The following is a 27,901-nucleotide window of genomic DNA, read 5'->3' on the forward strand; positions in this document are numbered from 1 at the left end:
AAGCATCCAATTTGGTGATATTTCACCCTTTTTATCAATATTTTATTCCATTCTTAGTACATACTCCTTCAATGTCCCTCTCTCCTTACATTTTCATTATAAAACACACACACACACACAATTGACAAAAACACCAGTTTACACAAGAGCTTTCATTTGATCTCTTGGAAGCTGAGTATAAGGTCTGTTATCTGTTTGTTGTGTTTTATTTTATTTTATTGTTTGATCTTCCATTGGGTTGTGTGCTTGATCTGAAAATGTGATCAAGAATATTAAAAATGTGATCTTTTTGTTTCTTTTGTATTGAAGCTTGTATATTTAGCTAATGTAGATTGAATTGAGGGTGATTTAGCTGTTTACTTTGCAGGGTTTATGTGGGATTGTTTTAATTTGATTGATTTATGTGTTTTAATTTGTTTGTGTTGTGTTAGCTGTATAATCCAAGTGGAGGTCTGATCAATGGCAGCTGATAATGCTTCAAATGGTAGTCTACATACTACTAAACCTGCTCCAACTCCATCACCTCTTCGTGCCTCGAAATTTTTTCAGGTATACAATGATGTTTTGTTATCAAGATCAGACCTTTTGTTTTTGTGTTCGTGTTATGTTGAAACTTTTGGATTGTTTTGACCTCTTCGTATGAAATGTGACACTTCTTTTATTGGTTCAGTTCCAACGTCGAATAAGCTTAAATACATTTGCTTAAAGGAATAGTGTTTGTAGATTAGGAAAATCGGACCATCTTCTATAACTTTAGGTATGATCCTGTTAGCTACATTGCCAAAAAAGTGAATTCACATTTGGATTAGCTCCTATGCCATTCCTTATTTTTATTATATTCAAATTAATAAGTAAAAAGTCTAGGGCAGAACTGCAAAAATTGTAGAATGAATGGAGGTGAAAAGTATTGTTTCATGAAAGCGCATGATTATTTCACTTATCCTGCACTAGTTCAACTTCTCAGTTACTAATCTTGTAAGACTGTCAAGTATCAATAGAAAAGCTCAGTTATTTGGCCGAACATAGCTTCTCGGTAAAATGAGGCCAGTAAACAAGATTACCTATCTTTAACGCATCAAACATAGAATTATCTAGGTCTTGCAGACCGAAACATAGAGTACTTGAGTGATCTAGCAGAGCCATTTGCTAACTGCCGTATGTATACCCCTCTTTTTATATTTTGTTATTGTATATATCACTATAGTACTGTGTTTTTCTTTTGTTTTATATTCATATGGATTATTAAAAATTCTATATATTACCAATGCAGGCCAACATGAGAATTCTTGTTACTGGGGGAGCAGGGTTCATTGGTTCCCACTTAGTGGACAACTTGATGGAAAATGAAAAGAACGAGGTTAGAGGAACATAATTATTATGTTATATCGTGCACCTTAGGACTGCTTTTAAGTGCAAACATTCCAGAATGTTTAAATGTTTCAATCACGAGCAGATACTTGTTATTAAAGTAGTTTCTGATACAGGTAATTGTTGTGGATAATTATTTCACCGGCTCAAAGGACAATGTCAGAAAATGGATTGGTCATCCAAGATTTGAGCTTATTCGTCATGGTAATTTGTCGTTTTTCTTGCTTCTATTATGTGTTGGGCATCCATATATTCCTAGGGGAAAATGCCTCCAGAATATGGCTGGACGGTCATTCCTCACCGTAGGGTAGCCATCTAAACTGCAAAGAACCTCATAAAGATATAGCTGCAGGCATCTGTATATGATCCATATATTGAACGACATATATTTAATTCCATACTTGTGCAAAAATTAGAGAAGGTCAAACCATGATGCTGATGTATATAGTAAGCTAGTTGGCATCATCAAGCCTTCTTTGTATTTCTACTAATGTAAATATAAAATTCTGATATTGTATGTCTGTATTACACATTCTAATGGAAATATTTTTTAGTTTTGACCTCTAGAGCAAAAAAATTAGAATGTTAAAGATAAACTTCTTTGTTGCCTATGAATTGAAAGGTTGACCAATATATGAATTAAACATAATGAAAGTATACTGTATATTGATTTGGTTAAGAGGTAGTGCTGAACTTAGAAACTCCTTAAAACCTTTCTATAAAATTCAAAAGTTAATGTTGTGTTCCTCGTCCCTTTATCTCAAATTCTCAGAATCACCGATTCTTGTGCTTTTAGTTGTTGTGATTGAGCATTGCTCATCATGTCATAGTCTTCAGTAAGGTCTAAAGAGGTTTTCTTTACCTGTTTTAAGTTCACTGATAGGCATCATAAGCTTCGCTAAGAAAATTACTTGATGCAATTTCACATTATGCAGATGTCACAGAAACACTGTTGGTTGAGGTTGATCAGATATACCACCTTGCCTGCCCAGCTTCTCCAATATTCTATAAACACAATCCCGTGAAGGTGTTTGTTTTGTACTAATGTTAAATATCAGACTTTCACGATTTATTCTCTTTTTCCTTTTCTTGATTTTAGTATAAAAAGAGGCTGCTATCCTCAATGATTTACATTGGCTGTTACTCTACAAGTTGTCTTCTTCATGAAACAATATATTACGCAAACCTCTCCTCTTGTTTGAACTGTAACTGCAATGAGTTCACACTTAAGAAATTTTCTTTCTGATAGACAATAAAGACGAATGTGATGGGCACATTGAACATGCTGGGTCTTGCCAAGAGAGTTGGAGCAAGGTTATAGATTTTATTGTGCTTTAAAAGGTAGACTGACCTTCATAGAGTTGTATGCATGTTGATGACATTGTGTATACTGATGTACAGAATTTTGCTTACCTCAACATCAGAGGTTTATGGCGACCCTCTTGTGCATCCCCAGCCTGAGAGCTACTGGGGTAATGTTAACCCAATAGGTAAGCCTGTTAATTTTTTAATGGTATCATGATATAAAAAGCTTCTCATATATGCTCCTTTTAATGGAAAGAACATGTTGTGTGAACACATGATTATTGATTTAAGTTTTAAAAAATATATAAAGAATTAGGTTGACATCCATTGTTAAGCTGAAATTTGCAGATGTTGAGAGATGCATTGTTTTAAGAATTTGTAGTCCTGCTTATTATATTTTGAATGGCACCGAGATCAGGGCTGTCCCTTAGTGATCAAAATTCTTTGTTATGAAGAAACTAGAAAGTTATGTGAATGGAAAATGCCCGCATTTTCGGGGTTCCCTTTTGTTTCCATATTCCCACAAGTGACACCATGCATTCATATTTTTTCCTCCTTTTGTTCCTAGGCACCGTGCTAAATGGTTTGGTACATATAGAGCAGAACATTTTCCTTGTTTCTGCAATCTTTCACACTTTCTTAGCGAGCTTATGATTGGAAAACTGCATGTAAAGCATATAAAATTAGGTATTAGATACATAATTACTTGTAATATGAGAACAATCTTAATGAAGATGTCTTACCAAATTTAGGTGTTCGGAGCTGCTATGACGAAGGGAAGCGTGTGGCTGAGACTTTGATGTTTGATTATCATAGGCAGCATGGCATAGGTGACAGTTTTATTTTTTACTAAAATCAGATTTCCTCATAATACTCAATACAGTCTGCTGCAGCCTTATATTTGTTATCTCTGTCCTACAGAAATACGAATTGCTAGAATCTTTAACACATATGGTCCTCGGATGAATATTGATGATGGGCGTGTAGTCAGCAATTTTATTGCTCAAGCACTCCGGTAACTCCTTATGAAATTCACATCTCTGCACATCTACATTCGTAAGGATTTACGTGCTACTTCAGTATATAGAAAAACGAGTTTTTGATATAGTAGCACCGGACTGTACCTCAACTAAACAAGGCACGTAAGTGCACCTTAACCTATTAATCACTCTGCTTGCCCTTACATGGCTCTCATAAGATGAGTTTTTTCTTAGATGTTTATTACTCCCTCCGTCCCACTGGAGTATAATTTAAGTAATCCTACTTGTGTTCCAAAGAGAAATTGTTGACATTCTGTGCACGGAGAAGTATAAGTGCAAAACAGATAAGACAGGTTGAACAAATCTATGCAGCAATCCAGCTTTTCGAGAACAAGGGTCCTTGTAATTAGCCAGTGTTCAATAAACTATTATCTTTTCGTAGGTTTCCGTTCAGTAATTTTATATTGTTAATATTGAACACAACTTTCTAAACCTTCAACTCAATTATTCAATAATCAATTTCTCTTAGTGCGAATTTTGGTCTCATAGATTCACACTGTAAGTAGGTTCTCTTCCCACAAACAAGAAGATTTTTTATCTGATTCCAAAATTGGTAGTAAGGATTGAGAGAGAACACAACTTAGTTCTACCCATTGCTACTTGCTAGGAATTTAACTAATTTGAGGGTGTTATAGGAAAGTAATGCTGAATGTACTAAATAGTATAGACATATGACATAGATATTGGATATATGGTACATCCCGCGGAGGAAATTGTGGAGAAACTGAGGAAGGATCATTTTTTTTAGAAATCTATGTCATCAAAAGAACATTTTAATTTCAATAAATTTATCCATCTTTTTTTCTCTGTTACAATACCAGTGATGAACCATTAACAGTTCAAGCCCCTGGGACACAGACACGAAGCTTCTGTTATGTTTCTGATATGGTATGTGGTCTGAAACTATTTAATATATTAATAAATTAGTGTTTTTGGTTCTTTGTGTGTCCCTCCTCCGTGACCTTGCCAAACATTAATGTAATATGCTTAGCAAAAAATTAATAAATGATGTCATCTGTTCGTCTGTGTGTGTGTGTTCAAGGTTGATGGCCTCATGCGACTCATGGAAGGCAAACACACTGGGCCAATCAACATTGGAAACCCAGGTATTTATAATGGACAACTGGGAAATACAAAATATCATGAAATGGTATCTTCTGGTATCTGAAACACTTTTATGCGTATAGGTGAATTCACTATGCTTGAACTTGCTGAGACAGTGAAGGAGGTCAGTTCATTGCCAACATCTCCTTTTTTTACTGAATCTAATTTACTTAATTTTACTACGTATTTTAGATAAAATCAATCATGGTTTGAGGAATAGCCAAAGCAGTTGCCCAAATTTTAAGATGATTTTCTTTCTTTCTTTCCCTACATGGTATACTTGGAAGGAACGGATTGCCGGATTAACCATAATCATAGTCTTTTCATTTGTTGGAGCATGTTAACGTAGGCTCTGAAAGCGAGCTTGTTTATTTATTTTATAGTTCTACACTCTGATAGAATGAAATCATTGCTGAGAGTATAAGCATTTGTAACAGACGCATTTGTTTAACAATTAATGATAATAATAATGTGGACCGACAGTCTAACAAAAGTTATACTAGCAGATTGTAAATCCTAAGGTGGAAATAAAAATGGTGGAAAACACTCCTGATGATCCAAGACAAAGGAAACCAATCATATCACAGGCGAATAAATCCCTGGGATGGGAGCCAAAAGTGAAGCTACGAGATGGACTTCCCCTCATGGTGGAGGATTTTCGTCAAAGGCTTGGAGTTCCCAAGAACTGAACCAATATTGCTGGGACTTTTAAGCCAAATTTACTTTCAAGGGAGGATTCTTTGAGAGGCTTCATCACCGTTTTGACATCCATCGGATCTCCTTTATTTCTTTTATCAATTTTATACAATGTTGTTTTTTAAGGATACGACTGTTTTCCACTTGTGGTTCTCAGAAGTGTTATGAATTTTGAGAAGCCTATCATATTATGTTTTGGTTCTTTTGAATGATATTTTTCTGTTGTTGCTTAAGTACCTTGGAAGTATGTATGACAGTGTGCATACATGGTGCTTAATGACAAAGGTGACAAAGAAATCTAAAATCATATTCAATCAAAATTTGACATTCCTGTTGTTCTGTCTCTATATATCAATGTAAATGTCTTATACTACTACATCATATGGAAACCTGATATGATTCACAGATTGTAATGGTATTGTACGCACATAAAAATACAGGACAGAGACAGCTACTGATACTCTTTTATGCTCTCAAGAGGCAGGGGAGAATTCTGTACACTCACCCCCCCCCCCCCCGGATATTTCAAAGAAGAGCTTGCCCCATCCATGGGTAAAAATAGTTCATAGTAGCCTCATTAGAAGACTTTACATCTTTCTTGGTATATACAGATAATAGGTAGAAACATGGACTGAAACATTCTGGAGCTACAAAGATAGTTATTAAATCGTTAGCACCGCATAAAAACATTCCAATCAGCTTTCCTTTCTCAAGTTGATCCCAACCCAGCTGATTATTTTCTATTTTGTTCACAACTAGCTTACTTCATGCTTCATATTGTACCAGAGCAGTGCTACGTTCCCCAAGTACCAAATGACGTGGCTGATCTGAAGAAATTTTTGGTGTAAAAATTTGGGATCTAGCATTTTCCCTATTATAATTTCTGTTTGTTCAACAAGTATATGTTACTCTTTTCTTTTTTGCTGGATTTAAAAATTACAAACTTATTTGATAATAATTAACTGTTACACTTACAGTTGGTCATACAGATTTGCAGCAAACTTGATACTCCATATACTCAATAAAAAGGCAGGAAAAACCTTCAACAAATCAATTTATTGAAAGCATGACATAGTAAACAAGCATATCATAGAGCTAATAAAGAGCAAGTCATCACTTGACTCCGAGTTTCATTTGACTGTACAAAAAAAACACCTTACTTAATTCCCGACTAAATTCCTCCAACAAAAATGCATGCAACTCTTGCACAATAACTAAAAACCAGCACATTGCCACCTCAGCCTAAAGCAAATGCATACGCTCAACATAAGATTGTAGTAACCATCTATTAAGAGTCTCCCCGCATCCTACAAAACACCCTGAGTTGCCATTCTCCGTATAGAAAGGAAACTGGAACATGTTTAGCAACTCCTGTACCGACTGCCTCACCAAGGAAGATCCTGTCACCCTGCTCCTCCGGCCCCACCCTGTCACTATATCAATGCGGCCTGGGCAGATTCCAGAAACAAGCATCTGCCTCCGGAACCAGGCAAGTGTCCTTGAGAGTGCAGTCACAGCAGTCCCATCAGACATAACATGCAGGTTTATCAGCCAATAACATGAGCTTTTCTCTCTCACCGCATCTGGATAGACATTCTTATGTGCAGCCACCTCCCAAACAGATCCAGCCTCTTCCTTTAGCCCCGACTTGTGCAAAAAATCAACAACTGCATCTACAAGTCCCCTCTTGCTCTCCCTATCCTCACTGTGCATTAACTCCAAAAAGCTGCTCATGTGATCCTTCACATTCTGCCCATCGGGCCCAGCTGCTGGCATGGACATAAGAAATGTATGTGCAGGGTGGCCCGTGACAGCCATTAGCTTACCACAAAATGTCATGTCAAATGCTGTTTGTGCTTCAGTACAACAGCTAATGAGCAATGTGTACGTCTGCAAAGAAGGATTAAGACCCAAGTTTAGCATGCTCTGCAGCAAGTTATACGCATCTGAGAGACGGTGCACCCTAAGGAAAGCACTGAGCAGGGAATTGCATGTCGGCACATTAGGACGCAAACCCGCATTGAGCATGGCACAATACCATTCCCAAGCCTTTCCGGCATTTCCAACTTTTCCCCACAGATCTACTAAAAGGCCGTAAACAGGCTCATCAGGAACCCAGTTCTTCCTTTTCATTTCGGAAAAAACTGCTTCTGCTTCATCAAGATAGCCACAATGACCATATACCTCCATAATTATGCTATAAGTTACCTTGTCAGGCTCAAATCCAGCATTCTGCATGTCATGGTATAGCTGCAATGAAGTTTGATAGTTCCTTGCTTTGGCATGCAACGCAATCATAATATTGAAAGTCACCAAATTAGGCACACACCCTTGACTAACCATCTCACAAAAAAGCTTGTCTGCAGCAGTCAAATGGCCAGCTTTGCCAAGACAATTAATTATAACACTGTACGTGAAGGTGTCCGGACTAAGTCCAGCCTCTTGCATCCGCTGATACATGTCCATTGCAACATCAAGGTACCCAGATTTTGCATGGATGTCAATCAATGTACAATAGGTTACACGGTCAGGGTTACATCCTACTTCTTGCATCCTATTGAAAACATTTAAAGCTTCATTCAAATAGTTTGCACGGCCATAACTATGAATGAGACGATTATACGTCACAACATTTGGTTTTAATCCATCCCTAACCATTTGGTCAAGCAATTTGTTTATTGCCCCAAATTGTCTCGCACGGCCTAAAATGCCTACCATGGTGGTATAAGTATGCTCGTCATGCCTGAATCCTGGTCTTTGTTTTAACCAATAGAAAAAGCCAAGAGCTGAAGAATAATCTTGCATCTTTTTAAGGACTTGGTTAGCTTGATATGGATCCATCGAACAGTTCAGGTTTCCTAAAGCCACCTCAGTGGCAGGACTCCAATTTAGCTGTCGCAATATATGAGAAACACTTTCCACCACATTTCCGGACCTTGTGAACTGCCTGGCCATTGAAGAAACAGATGATGATTGTTTGGCCAACTTTGGGCGCCTATTAAAATCTTCACTGACATCTGCCACAAACTTCCCTTCTGTAGGCAATACATTTGGAACAAACCGACTTGAATTGGCTTTTACATGCTGAGGCACAGTCCTTTTATGATGAAAGTTTGATTGTCTCTCACTCTCTGCTGGCTGTGACGCCTTTTTCTGAAAATTATGGTTGACACTACTCACTGAACCAATATTCTGAGCACTACCTTTTGCTTCACGAACGTTGCTCTTGGACTTTGTTCCTGGTTCTGTCCCAGATGAAGACTTTCCATCAACCTTTTCTCTGCCCAACGCTTTAACATTTGAGGCTTTGATAGTAGAAAGAGGCCTTACTCGTTCAACTACATGACTCTGTTGCGAGTTAAGAATTCCACTGCCATCAGATGTAGGAATTTTATAACTCACAATATCAGAAAGGAAACTGACTGCTGCAATACCCGCCTTAACAAACTGATCAGACATAGGAGGTGAAGGATGCATTGTATCATTCTGAACACAATCGGAACCACCAGCGTAAGTGAGTGTACCTATTCTTCCTAAATTGCTAGGAGTGGATATGACTTTTGGGGAAGTAGCAGGAGCGCCTACAACATCGCCTGAGATGAAAGAATTAACTTTTACTGAAGTTTTTGGTGTTGCGGGGGATGGTGCTTGTGGATCTCGAACTGCATTTTTTGTATTCTGCTTTCTTGAAATGCAAGTTTCATCATCTGCACATGTGCATGAATTTCCTTCATTTGCATTACATCGTGATCCATTGAGGAAAAACCTAGCTGACTGAGAGAGAGTGCCCAATTGCTTAGTACGCAACATATCTGCAAATTAAAAAAACCTCCCTTTCATTAGTCAAGTTACAAAACTTGTGCAAAAGCAAGCTCCACTGTAATCCATCACTGTAAATTTACCGAAAAAAAATATAGTTACACTAATGCTAATGGATGTCTTGAAAATATATAAAAAAAAACTTGGGAAGTGCAAGATAAAAGGAATATACCCTGAGCTAATAAATAACAGTACTGTCTCCAGGTGGTTCATTCACATAAATAAATAAGGGGATAACGTCAATCTAAACTAAAAAATGAACTATACTTATAGTACCATCACATGTGTGTTCATTTACTTGCTCCAATTTCGCAAATAGCACCAGTAAAAAAAACCCCACCTCACAAATATTCGAGCTTTAAATTCTGGATTACAAATTATACCTTAACACTGTATCTACAAATTTATCAAAGTAATACTGGAGAAGCTACTAAGATATAATAAATTAATAACTAATATACAGGGTGATTCTTTGTTCCTTTCATCCATCGATACATGTTGCTTTCAAAATCATTAGATTTTATGTGATTGCTTAAAACCAAGCCAAAACAGTAAAATAAAAAAATAAAAAACCAAAACTTTACAGCCCCCACACCTCAAGAAAACATCACATTTATACAAGACATCACTCCCCAATAAAAAACCAAGCAAATTTCAGCCTCCGCAACACAACACATCACCACGTAGTCAAACCCACTAGAATAGGAACATCATTGCCCCAATAAAACAATCAAAGCTAACCAGCTTTCGAATTAAGATCATAAAAATCAATCTTATTTCTTAGGACCTGTCCAACACAGTAAAAATCCAAGTAAGTCCAAGCTTTCACAACCCAAGGAAACATCACATTCATACACAAATAACACAATAAACCATCATATCATCACCCAATTAAACTACTAAACAACCCCCATAATCACAAATCAACATAAACATCATAAAAATACAATCTTTACAAAATTAACCAAGCAGTTTCAGTAAAGTTTAAAACTTTACCACAAAACAAGAAAATAAAACAAATGCCCACATCATAAATAACTATAACAAACACAAAAAACAATCAAACAACTACCCATTCACTAAAACAAATAGCTACTTCATCAGCTAAGCAGCAAAAAAAAAATCAAAAAAACAGTAAAAAAATTCAAGAAAATAAAACTAAACTGTAAAGGGATCAAAGTCTTACCAGAAATGCAAAAAGTGTATGAAGGCTTACAAAAAAATAGATAAGAATTTGTAGAGAGAGAAAATAAAAATAGGGTTAAGAGGGGGGGGAGAGAGGCGGCTCTTCTCTCTCTAGGTGTTAACAAAACATGACTAGTTTCCAAGTAAATTGGGGCTGGACGAGACACAGAGCTTTGGCTTTTTATATTAATCTTTTTTCTTTTTTATTTTCACTTTAATTAAAGTTTGAAACTTTCTTTTTATTTTTGGCTTGGATTCTCTGCTTATTTCTTCAATACACGTGTTCACCTTTTTTATCTAACAAAATGGGTTCCGCATTTGCTCGATGCAGTAATCAGCTGTTACTACTCCCTACGTTCAACTGGATTTTTTACATTGGTGGACGGAAGATCGACACGTATTTTAAAATTCCCGTAAAATATATTTTTCTAAATAATTTTAAATATTTTTTTATTTTAAATAAAAATATAATGTTTAAACTTTTATACAGAAAAAGGAAATTCTAAAAATAAATTATAAAACTATATTTTATAATAGCCTTAAAATGCGTGTCAAGTACGAGAAAAAAATATTTAAAGAATACAGTGGGACGGAGGGAATACTATGTCCCCCGTCTCTAATCGTATTAAATGACAGTCTTGTAATCTTGCATGTATTAAATAGCCTAGTGCAAGCATTAAATGGCAGTCGTAATCTTGCAAGTATTAAATAGCCTGGTGGTAATCAGAACAAATCTTGTAATCTTATGTGAATAAAAATTAATTAAAATTGCATCGATTTGTTAATCGAAATTGTTTCATTAACTAATATTTTTGATAAAATAATTGTTAATATTGTGGAATAAAAATCTGAGTACTTTAGTATTTAATACTAGGATTGGTGAGTTTCGAACTTTAATGGTTGCTCTTGCGTTCGGGACTATCGATCCTTACAAGATGATTACATAATTCTGTGTTGTAGAGAATCAAGCCAAAAACGTAGTTCTAGATTGAGGGGTAGAGCCCTTTATATAGAGGTGAGTTTATGGTTAGACTTCTGTTGGGAGACTTACTGGATAAATATCCAACTTAGATGGTAATTGGGAGTCTCTTGAGAAAGGAGATCCGGAACCTTCAATGTAGGATTTTGAGTCCGTTTGGAACACATGTCTCTGCTCTTCCAGCCGTATTGGGCCTAGTCCGTGAACAGCTCGTGTTCGTGGAATTGGACGACCCCAACTGGTGGGCCTTGGTTGTTTGGGCCGTCATAGGTCTGTTATGAAACCTTGGACCGGACAGGTCTGCTATGAAGCTTGGACCAGACAGGTCTGTATTGGACTTTTCGGACAAGAAGCCCAAGTGCAATTAATGTGACATTTAATGTGTTTTTTCTATCCATATCAGTTAACATGTAACTTAATATTATACAATTACTTGAAAAAAATATGGAAATACTGTTCTTAAATTATAAAATATTTGTACTTAATTCGAATAATGATAATATTGTAAAATAAAAAGTTAACATATAAAAGTAAAGTCACAAAATTTAGTAAACTATATTTGTAACCAGAATAAAATTATAGAAAAAATTATTTATAGAAAGTAAATATATATACTTACAAAAAATAGAAAGTATGTAAAAAAATTGAATTATCTTGGGTAGATAAAATTCTTTAATTTCAACTGAATATTTTTATTTTTTTATATGACGCTTTGATTTTTGTATGTATTTAATATATTTTGATTGAATAATTAGAGACATTATTTGTAAAGTTTTTTTATAAATCAAAATTTACTAATAAAAATAAAAATATGACAACTAAGAAGGGACTGAGGGAGTACTTCTTTTATGTGTTTCAATTTATGTGCTTTTTTTGTACTTTTTTGAAGTATACTTCATTCGTCCTTTTTTTATCCCTTTTAGTTATCATATTTTTTTTAATTGTAAAATTAACTATTTTTTTACAAATGATTAACCACTACTCTTATATTATCTAAAAAACCAAAAATTATTTATTAAAGTATATTAAATATACTTTCCAATTATATATTTTTTTAATTTGGTTCAATTATAAAATATTTATTTTATACTAAACATTTAATTGTGTTTATTTTTTATTATTAAATGAGAACTCAAAACAAAGATAATTTTTAATTCATCACACTTTAATACTTAAATAATATAAAATTTACATTATTGTTGAACTCAACTCGAATATATTCATATTAAGTTTTACGTGGACAGCCCGCAAGGGGGGGCTCAGCTGGTTAAATAGGGGAAAACTATACTTTTGGTAACGGGTTCGAATCTCACGTGAGGAGAATTTATGATTATGTCTCATGAGTCAGAGCATGTCGCTTAAATGCGGTTTATTTTGGTTCACGTGGTTTGCAGATTATTGCGTTAGCCCGTAGGGTTTACCCAGTGCGCACCAGCGGCTGCGGTTATCTACGATAAAAAAAAAGTTTTACATGGACAAATTATTGTATAGATCATTTGAGTAAAAGTATAATTTTGAAATTAGATAAAAGATGGTTTAATTATTAATAAATTATGTATATATGTCATATTATTTTATAACAAAATTGTATTATTCACTTAATGTTGAATTAAAAAAATTGTAATTGAAAAATTATTTTTTGATCAATTGAAATTTTGTTGGGATTTTTTTAATCTATTTTACATGATTAACCATGAAACATTAAAAAGTATTGGCGAAATTTGAAATCTTTCTAAATGAAAAAAAAAATTAAGGCCTCTTAAAAATTAATACATACACGATCGCCACTTAAGACGGACATACAAAGCAATTTAAGATAATACCGGTTAATTTATTAAGTATACATGGGGAAAATAATTTTTTCAATCATTTTTATCCGAAAAAGTGAAGAAGAGAGTTTGACTATTAAATTGATTATTTGTTGCATTTAGAGAATCACTTAATATACGTGTTAAATGCATTCATTTGCACGGAATACATGTGAAGAATTTATTTGCATAAAATACAAGTGAAGGTCAAATTTGTAATTGCTGATTATTGCACGGAGTAAAAATTTACTGCATTTAGCAATCACGCGGGTGCTAAATGCAATAGCGTGGTAATAATAACAAATCTTGTAATCTTGTGTGAACTAAAACTTATAAAATTGTATCGATTTATTAATCAAAATTGTCTCATTAACTAGTATTTTTGATAAAAAGTTGTTAACATATAATTTAATGTAATAAAATTACTTGAAAAAATATGGAAATATTATTCTTAAATTAACAAATATTTATACTTAATTCGAATAATGATAATATTGTTAAATAAAAGTGAACATATAAAAGTAAAGTCACAAAACTTAATAGACTATGTTTGTAATCGAAATAAAATTATAAAAAAAAATATTTATAGAAAGTAAAAATATATACTTACAAAAAATAGAAAGTATGTTAAAAAAATTGAACTATCTTGGGTATATAAAATTCTTTAATTCCAACTGGACATTTTTGTTTTTTATATGACGATTTGATTTTTGTATGTATTTAATATGTTTTGATTGAATAATTAGAAACATTATTTGTAAAGTTTTTGTATAAATCAAAATTTACTGATAAAAAAAAATATGACAACTAAGAAGGGACGGATGCAGTACTTCTTTCATGTATTTCGATTTATCTGCTTTTCTCGTACTTTTTGAGGTATACTTCCTTCGTCCTTTTTTATCCCTTTTAATTATCATATTTCTTTTTAATGATAAAATTAACTATTTTGTTTACGAATGATTAACCACTACTCTTATATTATTTACAAAAATCAAAAATTATTTATTAAAGTCTATTAAATATACTTTCCAATGATATATATTTTTAATTTGGTTTAATTATAAAATATTTATTCCATAGTAAACATTTAATTGTGTTTATTTTTTTATTATTAAATGAGAACTCAAAACAAAGATAATTTCCAATTCATCACACTTTAACGCCTAAATAATATAAAATTTACATTATTGTTAAACACAACTCGAATATATTCAGATTAAGTTTTACGTGGACAAATTATTGTATAGATCATTTCAGTAAAAGTATAATTTTGAAATTGCATAAGAGATGCTCTAATTATTAATAAATTATATACATATGTCATATTATTTTATAACAAAATTGTATTATTCACTTAATAATCAATTAAAAAAATTGTAATTACAAATATTTTTGGATCAATTGAAATTTTGTTAGGATTTTTTTAATCTATTTTACATGATTAACCATGAAACATTAAAAAGTATTGGCGAAATTTGAAGTCTCTCTGAATGAAAAAAAATTAGGGACTCTTAAAAATTAATACATACATGATCGCCACTTAAGAAGGATATACAAAGTAATTTAAGATAATACTGGTTAATTTATTAAGTATACTCGTTTACGGGGAAAATAATCTTTTCAATCATTTTATCGAAAAAGTGAAGAAGAGAGTTTGACTATTAAATTGATTATTTATTGCAGTTAGAAAATCACTTAATATGCGTGTTAAATGCATTCATTTGCAAGGAATACAAGTAAAGACATTTATTTGCACAAAATACAAGTGAATGTCAAACTTGTAATTGCTGATTACTATACGGAGTAAAAGTTTACTATATTTAGCAATCATGTTATTTATTTATATGTGATTTTTATTTTTTATTAAGAAAGATAAAAACGGATGAGATCCGGATATTAAAAGTTTGTGATCTTGATTCGGTTCCGAAATTATATAAAAAAGAGGATCGGATATTTGATATTATTGGATGAATATCCAAATCTTCATATTTTTTTAAATCGAAATTCGTATAGTCTCATTTTCGAATTTTCATACTCATCCCTGATTTTTAGTAAATTATATGACAAATGGTTGCGATTACCGAGAGGGATATAAACATAATAAAAATAATTTTTGAACAAACTACAAATTTATAACCTTGCCTTAGTTTTCACTTATTATTATAGGTTTTTGGATATTTGCAAAATGTCTCTCATATAAATACATACTTTTTGTATGGCAGAATTTACCAAACAATATTATAATTATACAGTTTTCCTTTCAAACTACGTTTTGACTTTTGAAAAAGTACACATATTATTCATTGCATTAAATTAATATAATACGTGAAAATAGATTGATCTTAGGAATATAATTTAGAGAAATGTTGAACAGAGTTGTTTTTGAAAATATAACGTAATAGTGTTTGAAACTCATTTAAAAAATTATGTTGAAATTTGTAATGGACAAATAATTTAAAACAATTTATATATATTTTTAAAAGTGGATAAATATTTTGAAACGAATAAATATTATTAAAACAATGTACTTCTTTTGCTAAAATAAATATCTCGGGGCTTTATTCTTTTATATTCCTCATAATCTCAGAGGTCAGTCCAAACGCATCGTTAACGTTGCTCTATTTCTGTGTGGCATCTAAGGATAATAGAGAAGGTCAATTCAATTTGAGTAATCAATCTGTTAAACAGGACACCGATCAATCATCTTCAGATTTCACGAGTTATGTGATATTCATTACGTTTTGTTGGAAGTGATTTGACGCAATGGCGTAAAAGAGAAGTAACAGAAGAGTTATTCGACGTGGAGTGATGATAACCATGATTGTGATCGTTCATTGTCCATCAGACAATAGAGTTCATCATGTGCCTACACTAGCAATTACAAATGATGGAAATTAATACAGCAAGGACTACTAATTGGGAGACGGCATAGGTTTCAAGAAAAGAGACAGGTGAGTTAATGTCCAAACACCAGAATTCTGAAAAGTTCCCGAGGGGAGGAAATCTTGGGTGCCTAAAGATTGAAGCACTGCCAGATTATTCATGGGAATGAACTCATCATCAGCAGGCTGTTTAGGGATTTGCATTGCTGGATGTGATGTGCTACTCTTGCTCTTCAAACACTTAGGACGAGAATTTATGGCGGACCTTCTCCTGAAACTACGTACAAGAATTTTAATCGGGGGCTGAACCTTCAATCGTTCCTATGTGGATTCGGTTTCCGAATCTTACATTGTATAGTCAGGATATCCAAATTTATAAACAGTCTCAAATGTACATTTAGTATACAGATATCCCGAAACTATTTCCGTGCTGATTTGCTCTAAAGAAGTACCTAAATATAAGAATCTACCCACTAAAATAAATCCTTCAACTAAAACTAAGACAAAAAACCATGTATTTCATAGTTCGCTGGCTGTTTTCATTTCAGAAACTTTCATGTGAAATTCTGAAGAATATAATACCTGATATTTTTTTAACCACAGAAGTAACAACTTTAAATAACAAGCCTCTATGAGCTTCTGTCCAATCACCAAACTAAGAGAAATTATGATCTAGCATCAAGGTTGATGACGATCCAAGTCCAAGTTTCAACACATGGCATTAAGATTGTAATAGCATTTCCAGCTTCAGAAATCAAGCAACTACGAAGACATGTATCCGACTTAATGAGACTGCGACAGGTTGGCCGCATAATCAACATATTTAGTCAGAGGCACATGTATGAGTTGACATTGTGCTGCTTCTATGTTTATAGTGATGCATGCATGCATGTTCCTGTTCTAATTTACCATCTGTAGGACTTCGGCTATTGAATCCAATCCATAAACTGATTCCGTGTAAAAGCAGGTGATGACAAGATACGTAAGTGAAGTAATTGAATAAATGAAACTATGTTCACGAGAAAACTACCTCAGTATTGATGTTCCGACAATGAGAATGTGGTCTGGGACTTTGAAAGAGTAGCTCAGACTTTCGGTGCCACTAATCCAAATCTCAGTCTCCACCAACTCCATTGAATTGAGTTTGGGTGAAGAGAGGAGAACCACTTTGAAGCTCGACTCCAAGTAAACCAGGAACAAAAATTTATGATACCCAAGTGTTGAGAAGTTGAATAAATCTTATCCATCAATACAAAATATCCCAAATGAAAAGAATATCAAGATTAAAAGCCCAAACTCCACAAACCAAGGGTTTACAAGCTGTTCTACCAGAGTAGTACTTTCTTTCTTGTCACTGATACTACTTGGATAATAAGATATAGAATTGTTGGTAGAGGCACATAAAGCACACAATTGCTACTTCAACAGGTGTAAACTCCTCATCAACCACCACGATGGTACTCCAGTTAATCTGTCTGCATTGAACTTGCATGATACTTCTCTAAATCAGCATCAAGATCATCTGAAGATAACTTCTCGCCACGTCCTCTTCCACTTCCACGTCCCCTCCCAGATCCACGACCCCGTCCACCACCGCCACGCGATCTTCCAAACCCACCTCGTTCTTGGTTACTGTTCCTATGTACAATTTACCAGGCATAAGAGTTTAAGAAGAAACAATTTCAACAAGCAAGGAGCTAATGCACAATATACGATATCATAAAAATCGACAAACATGTACCCCAAGCTTTTCATGCAAACATTCCCTCTTCAAAAAGAGTCTTCCACAAAACTAAAAAAGTACATTGCAATAACAGGATAGCAAAAGTACAAAACGCTGTTTTTAATTGTCATTTTGGGCCTGAATGATCCAATATCTGGTGAACACAAGTACTAAACACTGAATTAGCATAAGACACTTTAAGAAAGAACTTGAAATGTTTCTTTAAACTTACAAGGGACTATAATTCCAGCACTACTGGTTTGTTACTTTAGATTTTAAGGAATATTATCCCATAAAACTACATTTCAATCACATATTCCTGGTTCCCATTTTTAATATGATTACTATACATTGTGAGATAAGGTAATTTAATTCGATAAATATAAATTTAAAAATGATTGAAATCGAGTTTTATGGATACTAGTCTTTAAATTTTAGAATAATAAGGAAACAGTCCAAAAATTATAATCCCTTTAAAACAAAGGCCTTTAAAAGAACTTGAAATGTTTCTTTAAACTTACAAGGGACTATAATTCCAGCACTACTGGTTTGTTACTTTAGATTTTAAGGAATATTATCCCATAAAACTACATTTCAATCACATATTCCTGGTTCCCATTTTTAATATGATTACTATACATTGTGAGATAAGGTAATTTAATTCGATAAATATAAATTTAAAAATAATTGAAATCGAGTTTTATGGATACTAGTCTTTAAATTTTAGAATAATAAGGAAACAGTCCAAAAATTATAATCCCTTAAAACAAAGGCCTTTAAAAGCAACTGGACTAACTCTACATGGATGGACCCATTCTAAGCATTTGGGAACTTAAAACGCAGAACCCACTAACTGAAACACAAAATTCATAACTACTCAAAAGTTTAAGATCAAGAAAACAACAAACTAAGGACCAAAAAGAAAGAAAAGCCTACTGGCTATATATTTTCCACTGTTTCAGCATTTATATTAACAAGGGTGTATTCGATTGGGATTTTAAAGGATTTTTTTGGATTTTGAAAATCCTACGGTATTCAATTTGGATTCTAAAAAATCCTTTAAAATCTGATGGTATTCAATAAGAATTGAAAAAAGTCTTTTAAAATTTGGGGGTATTCAATTTAGATTTTAAAAAGTCCATTAAAATCTGGTGATATTCAAAAGTCCATGGATTTTTTTGTATTTTATAAAATTGTAGATTTTGATAAATTTGCTAGTGTATTTTTATGTTTTCAGAAATCTTAGCAAAATCCAAGAGATTTTGAGGGGTTATAGAAATCACCACTAAATCAGCAAAACTCTACTAGATTTATTCAACTACTCCGCTAAAATCCGTGTACAATTAAAATCAGGAAAAATCAACAACAATCATTCAAATTTAATGGATTGTTATAAATCCTCTAAAATCTGAATTGAATACGCCCCCCCCCCCCCCCCGCACGGTTATGGTAATGCGGTACTATTTTCACAGGTAAAATTTTTCAAGTCTATCCCTACTTATAGGTGTTTAGAGGAGAGCCAATAAATAGGTCATATACATTTAGAAAAAAATGTCTGTCCATTCCTTTCTTACTCACATTTTTCACAAATATAATTTTAATTTTAAGTATTCATACTTCTTTCCTTTTCATTACCTTCACTCTTCCATAACACCTTTAATTTTTTAAATTTTCGTTCCACCTCCACTCCAAATCCAAACACAACGCAAGAATTATACTTAATACATGTGGTGAATTGTGTTCACACGACAATGAAGTTAGCTGATGTTGATATATGTTATTATGTTGCTTATTGAAGTTTTTTTAATCTTTCAAGGTACCAACTCAATATTTTTAGAACTTGTAACCTTTTGCTTCAGCTTTGTTATTATTACTTGTCCATATAATATTTATTTACTTTCCACCTGTAGTCCAGTATATAGGGGTGACCACAAAAACATCAAAGAGTAGGGGCAAGATCTGTGTGCTTCTCACCCTCCCTTGGAGTGAGATATCCCAGGCATGTTTAATCTGGTTTTTTCTCTAAACAGTAAACAACCATCTTAACTTCGACAGTTGACGCTACGATTTAGAAATAAGATTTAAAAGCTATCACTTGAACAGATAAAACCTAGGTTTTACGAATTTCTTAAATTATAAATTTGGCCTAATCCGGTCTAGCATTTCAAACATAATAGCCACTGTATAATATAACACCACTCGCCACTCAGTAATTAAAAAATTAAAACAAAAAGCAAGAGAAGTCTCGAACCAACAACCCATAACATAAAAGTGCTACTTGCAGCCGGCTGACAGATAATTTTAACCAATTTGAATCTGTCCTTAAATATTTGGTTTTACTGCAATTTTACAACTAGCAAATAGATGAATTTAGAGTTATAGGTATAAAAGAGTACAAGGTATAAAATATTATAAGAAAATGCACCTTCGTGGAACACCATTGAAGTTTAAAATATTGTTGTTTGCATATGGTGGCCCAGCTGCAGGAGTCACTATGTTTGTTCCAACAATTTCCACTTTCATTGGCTTCCCATCAAGCTGGACATTATTGTATTTAACAACAGCTGATAATGCATCTTGACGTCGTGAAAAGACAACTTCGGCCGTTCCCTATAGATAAAATGTTTTCTAAACTCACATAAGGACAGACCAGTGTTTTATTAGACCACATACATTTTCCAAATTTGAATATATACCTTTGATCTTCCACTTCGATCATAATGTACTACTGATCGTTTCAAATCACCAATTTCGGCAAAGAGCTCCTGCATAAAGTTCCGAGGCCATTTCAATTGTCAATATTAGAAACAATTACAGCTATTTTTACAAGAGAGTAATATCCTAAAAACAATATAAGCCCTTTTAGTTAGGTATAAGCACATGCATGGAGAATAACATGAAATATTAGAGACAACACATTCTTGGAACTCTTAAAACCCACATACATCAATAACTAGAAGATAAGGTAACTGTTCTTAGAACAACTAATACTACTCTGACCACTTAAATCAAATTAAATAATTGAAAAAAGTAGCTCCTAAAATTTATATTACTTGAAACTTATAGATGAAGCAGATATATCAAGTTAATATTATCAAACTAGTTGTTTAGTCCTGAAAAGTAGATGGAAACTGACATCTATCACATACTCAATACGCTGTAAATAGAAAATTATACAAGAAGCTATGACTGTAATCTCAAGGTTACAAAACTTATCAAAGTTGGCATTGTCAGGCACAAAAGGGCTACCAAACTATTCTTGTCAACCAGACATCTACAGGCACAAAAGCATGGTTGTCACGGCGCTAAGTCGAGGCGAGTTGATGGAGTTCCGGCTAGTTGACTAGTTGACTAGTCGTGGACTAGTCTTGTAAAACCATACATCAACAGGCAACAAAAAATGCATTTCATTGGAAATAAAACAAGAATGGAAAGACTGCATATGCAATCATGCTCTTAAGACTAAATGCTTCTAAACTAAAGATTTAACAACTTACCACCAATGCACCAACTCTAAAATATATTGAAGTGGATAGAATATAATGGAGTTTGAACTTAACAAATAACCTAACACATATATCAAAGTCTAAATTTCATAAAAGTTAGCACCGATAACATTGTTCAACTTAAATGCTAATAGGATTCTTAATTCAACTGCGCTGACGTTTTACATTGAAGGGTTTCATTCCTTTATTTATCAAAATTTCCAGTATAATGTAGGACATGCCCAAGAAGATGACCCCAATACAATTACATTGATTACACACACACAGAAAAGAGTAGACAATAAAGGAAGAGATTTTTTTGCCCGAATCTCATTTTCTTGCAGCTTTAACATTAGATATACATCGTTTTATCCTCTTGACAAACTAACACTTAGATCCGTGTATCCTAGCATAAATCAACCAAGTCTTCAAACACACGACAAAATCTCAAAATCTCAAAATCTCAATTAAATATGTGAAAAAAGAGAAACAAAGAAATGACCTTAATATCCTCCTGAGAAACACCATAATCAAGATTGGAAATATAAAGCTTGGTTCCAGTTTCGATAGACGAAGCTCGATTACGGTCCACGTATCCCTGATTGGCCATGGCCTGATCCGAACTAAACATATCATGCTGCCACGCTGAATCTGGCGCCTACACACATATTAACTTACTCAATTAACTTAGGGTGGTGCTAAATTGCTCCATGCAGTAATCAGCAATTACTACTACTATGTCCCTCATCTCTAACCATGCAAGCATTAAATGGCAGTCTTGTAATCTTTCAAGTATTAAATAGCCTGGTGGTAATCAGAACAAATCTTGTAATCTTGTGTGAACCAAAACTAATTAAATTGCATCGATTTGTTAATCGAAATTGTCTCATTAACATGGAAATTGTCTCATTGTTAACATGTAATTTAATGTAATACAATTACTTGAAAAAATATGGAAATACTATTCTTGAATTAAAAAATATTTATACTTAATTTGAATAATGATATTATTGTAAAATAAAAAGTGAACATATAAAAGTAAGGCCACAAAACTTAGTAAACTATGTTCGTAATCGGAATAAAATTATAGAAAAAATTATTTATAGAAAGTAAAAATATATACTTACAAAAAATAGAAAGTATGTAAAAAAAATTGAACTACCTTGGGTAGATAAATTTTTTTAATTCCAACTTAACATTTTTGTTTTTTATACGACGCTTCGATTTTTGTATGTATTTAATATATTTTGATTGAATAATTAGAAACATTATTTGTAAAGTTTTTCATAAATCAAAATGTACAGATAAAAATAAAAATATGACAACTAAGAAGGGACGAAGGGAGTACTTCTTTTATGTGTTTCGATTTATCTGCTTTTCTCATAATTTTTTGAAGTATACTTCCTTCGTCCTTTTTTATCCCTTTTAATTATCATATTTCTTTTTAATGGTAAAATTAACTATTTTTTTACCAATGATTAACCACTACTCTTATATTATTTACAAAAACCAAAAATTATTTATTGAAGTACATTAAATATACTTTCCAATGATATATATTTTTAATTTGGTTCAATTATAAAATATTTATTTCATAGTAAACATTTAATTGTGTTTATTTTTTATTATTAAATGAGAACTCAAAACAAAGATAATTTCTAATTCATCACACTTTAACGCCTAAATAATATAAAATTTACATTATTGTTAAACTATAATTAAGTTTTACGTGGACAAATTATTGTATAGATCATTTCAGTAAAAGTATAATTTTGAAATTGGATAAAAGATGGTCTAATTATTAATAAATTATGTACATATGTCATATTATTTTATAACAAAATTGTACTATTCACTTAATGATCAATTAAAAAAATTGTAATTGCAAAATTATTTTTGGATCAATTGAAATTTTGTTAGGATTTTTTTAAATCTATTTTACATGATTAACCATGAAACATTAAAAAGTATTGGCGAAATTTGAAGTCATTTGAAGTCTTTCTGAATGAAAAAAAATAAGGACTCTTAAAAATTAATACATACACGATCGCCACACGAAGGACATTTTTCAATCATTTTATCTGAAAAAGTGAAGAAGAGAAGAAGAGAAGAAGAGAGTTGGACTATTAAATTAATTATTTATTGCATTTAGAGAATCACTTGATATACGTGTCATTTGCACGGAATACAAGTGGAGACATTTATTTGCACAAAATACAAGTGAAGGTCAAACTTGTAATTGTTGATTACTGCACGGAGTAAAAGTTTACTGCATTTAGCAATCATGTTAACTTAATACACGCATATAAATCATAAAACCTAAATACAAAAAAAGGGGGGCAATTGGAGTAGAGAAATTGAAAGTACCTTGGAAGAGTAAGGAGCGGCTCGATACGAAGGGCGATTGTTGGACCGGCGAGCTGGACCGGGACCGAAAGAACGGCCTCTGCCACGACCAGCGCGGCTAGATTTCTTGTTGTCGTTGATGAGATCATCGAGAGATTTGTCTAAAGCAGACATGTTTGTGTGTGAATAAAGCCTAGATTTGAATTTGATTGATATATAGATAGATCTATGTTATGTGAAGAAAAACTAGGGTTGGAGTGAGAGAATAATTTGGGGGGGGGGGGACAGAGGAGGATGAGGATGATGGATCGGGTTAGGAGACTCGGGTTCACCAAAGGATGATGAGTGCCAGAGATTTTGTTTGCCGATTTAAACTTGCCTTTTATTGCGACCGTACTTCTGCAAAACATAATTTTAATCTTTTTTGTTTCTAACCAAATGTTTTAAGAAATTATTAAATATTATTGTACTTATTTGTATATGTGCTACGTTTAAAATAAAATTAATATTTTATAATTTAGATGTTAAAGTACATGGTGAAATGCACTAATACATATAAGAATGAATTGCACTTTGCACTCTTTAAAAATACTCATTTTTTGATTTGATCCTAAACTTTTAATTTTGACATAATACATCTCTTAACTTTAAATTTCACTTCATATTGCATTCTTTTAATAATTTTTGTCCAAAAAATATTGTTACCGTCACGATTAAAGTCAATTTTTTTTTAAAAGTTCGTATCATGACTATATGCATCCCATAATTTTAATATTTTGACGATATGCACCCTATAGCTTTTTAGTTTATACTTTTTAAAATTTTCATAATTTTTTTAATTCATAAAATATAAATTAAAAAATTAAATTAAAAAAACAAAACATATAATTGGCAAACCGGCTAAGATAGAGTTTGATTTTTTTTAAAAATTCAAACCGGACCACAAAATTAATGTTATAAAAACCCATCTAAATCAAAACCAAATGTTATAAAAATTGATCGAAATCTTCAACCCAAACATAAACATAATTTTATTATTTTTAATAAATTATTATATTATGAAATCCAAACCAAATTAAATAAAGTAGAAAATTTGGGTTTGTGTAGTTTAGTTGGGGTGGATTCCGATGAAAAGAATGCCTATTAACATTGCATGCATTTCACGAGTTTTTAATTTGGTTACATATTTTTAGTGAATTTATTTTAAAAATAAATATAAAAACATGATCAATTGAAGTATCTTTTGATATTATTATTTATATATATATAATTTTAAATTATATGGATAGTATTTAAAATAAATTAATTTGGATAAAGGACTTATTTATAATTTCGGTTCAAATTTAATAGATAATATTTATATTTTTATTATTTTTCAAGTGGAAAATATTATCTAATATTATCATATGAATTTATAAAAATTTTAAAATGAATCGAAGTTAAAATTGGGTTGTAATATGTTACAATATTATAAATACATGGTGCACATTATAATAATATAAACTGAAAAATAATATAAACTAAAAACCTCCTCTAATACCACTTGTTAGGAAGAAACAAACACACATATTAGAGATTCAATTCAACCAATGCAGAGTCCACACATACAACATATATCACGCTGAAAATCCACGTCTTAACTTATATTATTAATCAAAACAATTCTCAATAATACATAACACCACAATGATATCCCAAACTAATACTTGAGCCAACCAACAGTCAAGCATCTCCCGCACGATACCTAAGACGACTACATTTCTTAAGCATACTTATCAAACATATATAACTATGTGTATATAGCCATCCAAAACTTAGTCAAATACCTAATCCGGTTACAATAATAATTGTCAACACATACAATTATTATTCAATCCGATTATGAAAATTATTGTCTACCCATACAATTATTATTCACTCCCATTATGATAATTATTGTCTACCCATACACGGTTCATTTGAGATTTCTTTGAAAATGTAACTTATGATTTATAGTTGTAAAGTTTCATATAAGTGATCTGAACATCGTAAATTATAAGTTATTTAGGTGTTTGGATAAATTTACGTATAATTTATTTATAAGTTGATAATGTGTTTGATAAATCATAAGTTATAAGGCCCGCAAGGGTTGGCTAACAGGTTAAAGAGGGGATAACTATCCTCTTGGTCACATGTTCGAATCCCACGGGAGGAGAATTTATGATTATGCCTCTTGAGTCAGAGTCTGTCGCTTAGATGCGGTTTATCTTGGTTGACGTGGTTTGCAGGCTATTACGTGAGCCCGTAGGGTTTATCCAGTGCGCACCCGAAGGGTAGCGGCTGCGGGTTACCTACGATAAAAAAAAAATAAAAAATCATAAGTTATAAGTTTTATTGTTTTGAAACAAAATTAAATTGTATATTACAAATTAGAAATTACATGAATTAATAATTTTATTAGATAAATATAAAATTTTAAGAAAAAGAATATTTTAGTACAAATTACTAAAGAAACGATCTCAACTATAAGAGACGACTAATATAATAACAAAATAGAGTCATTAGGCTACTGCTTAACTTATGTAATCAGCACAATAAAGTAAATAATTAGCAATACTATATGAATAAAAAGAAGAAAATAACTATAAGCTTTCGAATAAGAAATGAGTTGCGAGAGGAGAATGATAAACGAAAAACTAATTGTTAGGAATTGTCACTTTCAGAAAATAACCCAAAATTCAATGAATATGACTGACCTCTTATTCTCCCAGATAGTCCAACAAAAAATGAGAGTCATTTGCTCGGAAGCTGGTTATATGGGCTCCCAAACCGCCACACAAGTAGTAGCATAGGGCCATTCATCATTCTACAAATAATTGATCACTTCCTAATTTGTGCTTGCTTTATTTCTCGGTTAATTTAAATGTTTTCATTATTTTATATATATAAGTTTCTAAAATCATAATATATATTTTTGTTTTGTCTCCCATAATCTAAATATAATTAAATTTTGGCATTTTGTTAATAATATCTTTGTATTTTGATCTTTTCAGATTTTGTCATTTCGTTCCTTAAACATTAGTCAAATGTTGAATATCTCAGTATCACAAGAAGTCGAAAAAAACAAAGCATTAGTTAGAAAAATTAATTGCGCAATAATATTATAAAAATATTCTTTCAAATATTTTTGAAATTTTGAATTAGAATTTGTATAATTTGTTCGAATATTTTAACGATGTTGTTTCAAATGTTATATATTATTAAGAGTACGTGTAATATTCGGAAAAATTATGTAAATATTATATATTAAATAAATAAATATTATGTGTTTATATAAGTTAAAATGTTTATTGCCATTATATTTCGTGTTTTAAAATGCTATTTGTGTTTCTGTGCGGGCCAATTTTATTTTCTATTGATTAATATATGTTTAAACTGCAATTATGTAAATTTATCTGCAATCGGGACGCGTGTTTATTAGCATCTTTGCTGGAAAAAATGCCCAAAATATACCACTTTTCACATTCAACTGCCCAAAATGCCAAGATACGTGCGAACAGCTCAAAATACCCACGGAATACGCATTTCAGGGATGCATAGTCAACCTTTCAAATTTTAATAAAAAGTACGCATGTTCCAAATGCGTATTCACTTTTTGATTTAAGAAGAACACGCATGTGCAACATGCACTAAAATACAAAAAGTGAATCCGCTTGTGCCACATGCGTAGTCTCTATAAAAAATTGAAATAGTGAAATACGCATCTCTCATATGCGTATTCAGCAGGTATTTTGGGCGTACAGACCCGCCAATTGATATTTTGGACAATTTTTCCCAAATGGTGGATATTTTGGTTTTTCAACATCTTTGCTAAGGTACTCGTTTTATTTCATTTTATGCGTGTTTGAATGCATTTTAGGTGTTTCGGGATTTTCTGGTATTTTAAGAGTCGTTCTTGTTTTTCAAAAATCAACGGACCGGGACCCCACCGGGACGTTAAAGTCCACAAAATTCATACTTTTATTTTTATAAAATTAATCGTATTTCAAAAACCCAATATCTTTGCATTATTGAATTATTCTCAATTTTTGGGGAACTTTGACATTAATTTTATATTTTATCCTATTTAAACTTATTCCCCTTAATTGTTATTTTGGGGCCTAATTATTTTAATTTGGGGAT

The 27,901-nt window shown here is 32.2% G+C and overlaps 3 protein-coding genes across 6 annotated transcripts; 1 reads left to right on the plus strand and 2 right to left on the minus strand.

Annotated features, from left to right (window-relative positions):
* Positions 1 to 28: 28 nt before the first annotated feature.
* On the plus strand, positions 29 to 5,847 carry LOC141668010 (UDP-glucuronic acid decarboxylase 6-like). The gene is made up of 13 exons (XM_074474681.1): positions 29 to 182; positions 432 to 549; positions 1,271 to 1,357; positions 1,485 to 1,572; positions 2,304 to 2,395; positions 2,618 to 2,682; positions 2,770 to 2,858; positions 3,426 to 3,503; positions 3,595 to 3,688; positions 4,535 to 4,601; positions 4,756 to 4,819; positions 4,901 to 4,941; positions 5,324 to 5,847. The coding sequence occupies exons 2-13, from the start codon at positions 460 to 462 to the stop codon at positions 5,504 to 5,506; spliced, it is 1,038 nt and encodes a 345-aa protein (XP_074330782.1). The 5' UTR covers positions 29 to 182; positions 432 to 459; the 3' UTR covers positions 5,507 to 5,847.
* Positions 5,848 to 6,539: 692 nt separating this feature from the next.
* Positions 6,540 to 10,677, minus strand: LOC141666921 (pentatricopeptide repeat-containing protein At1g74750-like). Of its 3 annotated transcripts, XM_074473170.1 has the most exons (3): positions 10,519 to 10,675; positions 9,928 to 10,119; positions 6,540 to 9,325 (listed from the first exon to the last, which is right to left on the minus strand). In XM_074473170.1, the coding sequence occupies exon 3, from the start codon at positions 9,321 to 9,323 to the stop codon at positions 6,756 to 6,758; it is 2,568 nt and encodes an 855-aa protein (XP_074329271.1). In that variant the 5' UTR covers positions 9,324 to 9,325; positions 9,928 to 10,119; positions 10,519 to 10,675; the 3' UTR covers positions 6,540 to 6,755. The 3 variants fall into 3 exon arrangements, with proteins under 3 accessions (XP_074329271.1, XP_074329270.1, XP_074329272.1); XM_074473169.1 differs by lacking the exon at positions 9,928 to 10,119 and having other exon boundaries at positions 10,519 to 10,677; XM_074473171.1 differs by lacking the exon at positions 9,928 to 10,119 and having other exon boundaries at positions 6,540 to 9,403.
* Positions 10,678 to 17,372: 6,695 nt separating this feature from the next.
* On the minus strand, positions 17,373 to 24,102 carry LOC141666922 (THO complex subunit 4A-like). Of its 2 annotated transcripts, none has more exons than XM_074473173.1 (5): positions 23,762 to 24,102; positions 21,897 to 22,052; positions 20,606 to 20,674; positions 20,335 to 20,519; positions 17,373 to 17,818 (listed from the first exon to the last, which is right to left on the minus strand). In XM_074473173.1, the coding sequence occupies exons 1-5, from the start codon at positions 23,912 to 23,914 to the stop codon at positions 17,653 to 17,655; spliced, it is 729 nt and encodes a 242-aa protein (XP_074329274.1). In that variant the 5' UTR covers positions 23,915 to 24,102; the 3' UTR covers positions 17,373 to 17,652. The 2 variants fall into 2 exon arrangements, with proteins under 2 accessions (XP_074329274.1, XP_074329273.1); XM_074473172.1 differs by having other exon boundaries at positions 17,373 to 17,824; positions 23,762 to 24,099.
* Positions 24,103 to 27,901: the final 3,799 nt, after the last annotated feature.

This window comes from Apium graveolens, chromosome 6 (genome assembly GCF_009905375.1).
Source record: "Apium graveolens cultivar Ventura chromosome 6, ASM990537v1, whole genome shotgun sequence".
Lineage (NCBI taxonomy): Eukaryota > Viridiplantae > Streptophyta > Magnoliopsida > Apiales > Apiaceae > Apium > Apium graveolens.